The sequence below is a fragment of the Gekko japonicus genome, unplaced genomic scaffold (assembly GCF_001447785.1).
Source record: "Gekko japonicus isolate JY-2015 unplaced genomic scaffold, Gekko_japonicus_V1.1 scaffold27, whole genome shotgun sequence".
In the NCBI taxonomy this organism is placed as follows: Eukaryota; Metazoa; Chordata; class Lepidosauria; order Squamata; family Gekkonidae; genus Gekko; species Gekko japonicus.
This window is the reverse complement of record NW_015172002.1, coordinates 1823009-1829008: the sequence shown is the minus strand read 5'-3', so window position 1 is coordinate 1829008 and position 6000 is coordinate 1823009. Positions and strand designations below refer to the sequence as shown.

Genomic DNA, 6000 nt, shown 5'->3' with positions numbered 1-6000 from the left:
AACTACCTACGGTTTGCCCCTAAAATCCTCTCTGAGAATCAGAAAACCCTTACAAACAAAATCCAACACAAACAGGAGGATGTAGTAAGGCAGGAGAATAAGACAAAATTTCCTCTTCCACCATCTTTTGCTGGCACCTTCCATAAATGGTCTTCATACCTTGCAGAAGACTTTACAGTAAATCTAACTGGGAAGCAACAGAGCACAGATAACATTGATAAAACCTGCCTCTCAAAGAAAAGCTGCAGCTGCTAAGCCACCCAAAGCTGGCTAAAAGTAATGGCACACAACAAAGGGGACCTGAGATATCCAAAGATATAGATCTGATAGCCACTCCAAGATGTAAATGTGCTCTTTTACAGCAAGTGCAATCCCATCCAAAACAGGATAACTGCATCCTTCAGTCCCTGATTAGCCACATCATCAGCTATCAACACACCACTCAGCTGGACCCAGTTTCAGCTTATCCATCCAACCCATTATCAGTTACAGGCACCTTCGGGCTATAATAAATGTATTTTCATTTTTTTAAAAAAATAAGAAGACTAAATAGGGAATGAACTAGATGTTCAGTCTGAAAGTATATCTAATTCTAGAGCTGTATGTAGAACTACTGCCTGAGAACAAGGGTGGCAAACAGTTTATTTCTCGGGGTGACAGAACCCAGGCTGCAGAACCCAGTTTAGGAGCTGATTAACAATAGCGAGGTGCTGTAACCAAATGATTTGGGAGTCTCTGAGATGCAGCGCATTTTCGGAGTTTAACATATTTGGTTACAGCAGCTCTCTCACTCCGTTGTCCTTTAACAATAGTGAGGGGCAGACTGAGGGAAGAACAGACTTCATATGTAGAAAAAACATCCCAGAGGGTTCAGCACACATGCTAGAACTTCCAGTTATGACTCTTGTAATGACATGCTATAAGTCTTCCCGTCAAGTTAAAAGCTGTATTTTACATGCTGCTTTTAACTTGACAACTCAAGAGCCTCAGTTTGATGGAACAGATGCTTTTGGTTGAACTGTCAGCAAGCAGCTACAAAAATGTTAAGGGGGCAGTGAATGCTGTCCACAGTACGTCAGTTGACCGTCACTGATTTAAAGAGATGTACTGTATCAGTCAATGTGGTTTCTTGCAGAGAGTTTCCTATAAATAGTGAAATGGAAGTAGCGCAGCACAACAGGAAAAGGAAGTCCTTAAGGGAAAATATTCATTAAACTGCTGGCTGAAATAGTTACAGAAAAAACGTTGATGTGAAGGCAGAGAAGATGGAAAGACATATCAAAGTAGTACAAGTGGAGGATCTATGAGACTCTTGGGGGGAAATCTCATCTCCCTCCCCATTGTTGAGCTTCTGGCATCTGCTTATGCCATTGCTGGGTCCAGAGCAGTTCCCACCATTCACCACTGCCATGGCCAGGTCTGGAGCAGCTCCCAGCATCTGCCACTGCCATGTCCAGAGTAGCTCCTGGCATCCCAAAGTGGCTGCCCACAGCAGCTCCCTATGGCCACCACCGCAGAATCCCCCAGGTATGCAGGATAATATGTTTAGTCTCAGTGTGGCCCCAGTCTGTGGATTTAGATATCTGCATATTGGGGGCCACACATCCTTATTATTTTCAAAGCTGAAAAAATAATTAAGTATAGTTTGAGAGAAATAGAACAAGGCCATATGGGGCAAGTATCACTCAGTGGCTCCAGTATGCCACACAGATGAAGCACTTCCAACAGAACATGTTGATCTACACCAGGTTGGTAGAGTCTTCTTATGTTTGTGACATATATTCCAAAATGTATATGAACGTTTTGGTAACTATAGTTTTCCACAGAGGAGAGCTGACATTCAGGACAAAATTAAAACTGGTAATGGTGTGAGTTCACATCTATTTCCATACATGAACACAGTTATTATTGACAGTTATGGTGATTAATTCACTCAGTCTTCTGAAGTGCCCACAGGTCTTCTCTGAGTGAACTTCAATCTGGTCTCTATCATTTTAAACTAAACTGTGTTGTAGCTTTTCTAAGTAACATATTTCTTTATTTACTTAATTTATATCCCACCTTTCTCCCTAATTAGGACCTTAAGTGGCATATATTGTTCTCCTCTCCTCGCTTTTATCCTCACTTCAACCGAGTGAGGTAGTTTAGGCTGAAATTGTGATTAGCCCTACATTACCTAAACTTTCTTGGCAGAATGGGGATTCAGACACAAGTCTCCCAGATCCTAGTTTGACAGTCTACCCACTACACCAAACTGGCTTAACTTGTTTTAATTTTATCTTTTTAAACTAATTATCATTAAACAAAGGATTGCAGAAGTGAGGGAGAATGTAAATTTAGTGTGTCATTTAACATATTGGTTCACTAATTACAGTAAAGAAAACGTCACCACTGTCCCTGAAAGGTGCCTATGTACAATCAGTCTTCTCACCCCACCCCACCCCCATTGCATCTTGCACTCTCGTATACTGGGGAACAACTTTGTCCTGGGATGTTTGTTTGGAAATATATGAAGACCGGAACCAAAAAAAGGCCCATTCGTTAGGAAAGCAAAAATGAATGGGGTAACAATGGAGGAACAAATGCAATTTAATCATTCATTGTTGAGAAGCTTGCAATGAGTCTACCAATCATTCCTTGCCCAGCAAGTACCACTGAGCAGCTTAGAGCTTCTGCGGTAGCAGCCCTGGTGCCAACCCCCTGACTGAGCGAGACATTAGAGGTACTGGAGCTGCAAATACTAACGAATTCTCCAGTGGTTTCTTCTGAAACAAGTGGAAGCAAACACTAATAATGGAAACAAACATGTGTAAATAATGAACATAATGAACAGGGACAAAGCCTTTGCAACACAAACAAATGTATACCTCCTTGGCATATAACACAGGCTTATCTGATGTTTCCCATGGCTGTCCCCTTGCACTTTCTTTCAGAGGGATACCTTTGAAGACTAAACTCTGAATTCTACATTGTTTTGTACAATAATTGCTCTTGTAACACAATTTTGGTTACCGATTATGTCCAGGCAGATTGGGTCTTGATGAATGCTTAACAATTTAATGTTTAACTTGTATTCAAAAGTCACAGTCTTGGGGAAAGGCCATTAACATACTACCCCAATAAAAAGAGCTTTGGAAGAAGAAAGAATGAACAGTATGACAATGACAAATACAGAAATCTTAAAAAGAGCAATAATTAATGATAATTTGTGTGTACCTTATTTTGCTTACATTCTTTGTAGCACCTGTTACAGAATGAACCCAAAGTGAGCAGGCCTTGTACAACTGAGCACCTTGGCATAGCTCCATCACAACAGGCCATCAGTTAAGTGTCAGCTCTGCCCAAGCCAAGAGGTGAAGAAATTGTAATATGAGATTTAGCCCTTTGATTGAAAAATATGTTTGCAAGAAAGGGATTCGTGAAATGGTATAAAGCAAACTACTAAGGCCCCGGTCACACAGGCCAGATAACGCGGGGGGGGGAGGCGTGGCTGTTTGCCCCGGAGCAAAATAAAGACGGTAGCCCGATCACACAGTCCCTCGAGTCTTCGCACTTAGGCTGTTAGCTGGCGATCAAACGACGATGCTGGAGCGTGGCAAAGAAGCGACGCGGCGCAGCAAGCGTTTTGTGTTTGTGTGCATGTGCAGTTCTGCGGAGCAGCACTACTTTCAGTTACATGTTTGTGCACATGCGCTTACGAAAAACATCCGGTTTGTGATGGGATGTGGACGGATGCCAGATGCCACGGGATACTAGCACTCCCACGATCAAATGCCTGCCCCTGCCCCGCGTTTTCTGGATACTAGTGCACTTTTCGGGGTACTTTTTTACTGCACATCTTCGGTGGGATGCCACGGGTTGGCCACAGGTGTGCTACGCTTCCCAGATGTTACGGTGTGACCGTGCCCCGAAAATCTGCCTGACATTTGTGCCTTTAGCGTGGCAAATCCTCCGTGAGACCGGGGCCTAGGTATATCTTTCTTTTTAAGAATCAGGCCAAACTACATGTTACACGGGAGAAGTGAATAAATCTTCTACAATTTTAAAAACAAAACAGCTACAGGAGTCTGCCATGTTTGAGCAAAAGGGCCTGCTTAACCCTTTCTCTCTTGCCATTTTTCCAATCACAACCATTCTCTTCAAGCAGCAGATATTTGCATTCCCTTCCCCCATTGCTGGAAAAGCTGCTAAAGTTCTATTTTGACAAGGACAATGGCCTGAGGGGAACCAGGTGGATAGCCGTGTTGGTCTGAAGCAACAGAAGAAAGTTTGAACCCAGTGGCACCTTTAAGACCAACAAAATTTTATTCAAGGTATAAGCTTTCATGTGCAAGCATACTGCAAGCCTTGAATAAAATTTTGTTGGTCTTAAAGGTGCCACTGGGTTCAAACCTTGTTCTCCTGAGGAGAACTAGTACAGCAGCATCTCCTTGCCTCCATAGTTCCTTCATTTGAACCATAAATCTCTTGCAGCTGGTTTCCATTTGAAAAAAAAAAGTGGTGAGGGACTGTTACTACAAGCATCTCCTATTTAACATCTACTTTAGCTAGGGTTGCCAAGTGCATTTTGAGCTACAGCGGGGGACTCCCGGCTGGCGGCTGGAGTGCGCGCGCGCACCGCACGCACGTCACCCAGAAGTGACGTGATGACACTGGGCATGCTGGGGGCGGGGCCACAACCATCCGAGGGAAAACCATAGAGTTTTCCCTCGGATGACCGTGGCACCGCCCCCAGCGTGCCCGCGTCACTTCCGGGTTACATGCACGTCGGGGTGGGGTTCCCCCCGGGGCCCGATCCACTGACGGGCCTCTGGGGCGGAGTTTTCCCCGCCCCCCAGGGGGACTTGGCATGTCTAACTTTAGCCCCATTGGAACCAGAAAAAGAAACTGAGAGTGACTCATCAAGGTGGCAAAGGAGACAAAAGCACAGAAAACCATAAGAGAAGTAGTGAAAGAGAGAGATAAACCATAATAGTACCAAGGGATGTGGGCTTTTGCTGAATGTTTCATTTTCAGCCCCTTGTGTAAAAATAGCAACAAGAAGTAGCGGTGGTAGTAGCTGATAAATACCTCATGGAGCAACAAAATGGGTTTTTTGGGGGGAGACTGTATTCCAATTGCATATAAAAGGTAGCTGGATCAGGCTGAAAGCAGAGTGCAGGATATGGGCACTACTTACTGTCACAAACGTAAGGTTTATCATGGTCATCCATGGAAGAAACGTCATTCCTTCGCCTGCCACCTCCAGAGCCTCGAGCCTGTAATGAAGACCAAGGTAGTGATGCCACAACAACAACAACTTGTCCACCTCCCTGTTTTGAGCATAATCAGCACAATTCCATGGAAGTTGTATAAAGGTGGAATACCGGACTGCTGCTGTTCTAATACTGCATGCTGTTCAGAACAGCTGCAAAACCTGAAGTACTTTCAGTCCAAAGTTACATTGTACCATCTTAAATTGTTGACATGCCTGTGTAAAAAAAGGTTTAGCCATGCAGGCTAGAATGCAAAAAATGCTCCTTTATTGCTTAACCATTGTTGTGTGCCTTAACATGCATCTTACCACATTGGTAAGATACGTTCTCTGTCACTCAGCCTTTTACAGTGCTATAGATTTGTGATGTATTCCTTGAAAACTGGACTGAGTTCTGTAAATTATTGAAGTAGAAAATCTATGGCATGTGACATGGGAAAATATGTTGTTCATATAGTTCTACTCCCTTCCTCAAAAAAAAAAAAAAAAAAAAACCAACAGGCCATCAGGGAGATATACACATGCATTCTGAGAGCTCTGTTTTTATGTGAGGAACTGGCTGTTGAACCTTGTTACTAAGCCAGGCCAGAGTCAGCAGCTTTGTAAAAAAAAAACATATGTAACTCTACTGGCACTTTGTGACACTGGGTCCCTAGCTGAGCTAGTAGCTGTAACACCACCCTTATAAACAGTGTGAGTGACTTATGCTTTTCCACTGCACAAACTAGAAGTGTTTTGATGCAAAT

At 43.5% G+C, this 6000-nt stretch overlaps 1 protein-coding gene across 1 annotated transcript in view; it reads right to left on the bottom strand.

Moving 5' to 3' along the window:
- Positions 1 to 6000, bottom strand: part of DPF3 (D4, zinc and double PHD fingers, family 3) — a 241123-nt gene that overhangs the window by 60471 nt on the left and 174652 nt on the right. Inside the window, exon 6 of the mRNA XM_015420042.1 lies at positions 5180 to 5258. Within this exon, the coding sequence (XP_015275528.1) occupies positions 5180 to 5258 (79 nt within the window). The remainder of the gene's footprint in view (positions 1 to 5179; positions 5259 to 6000) is intronic.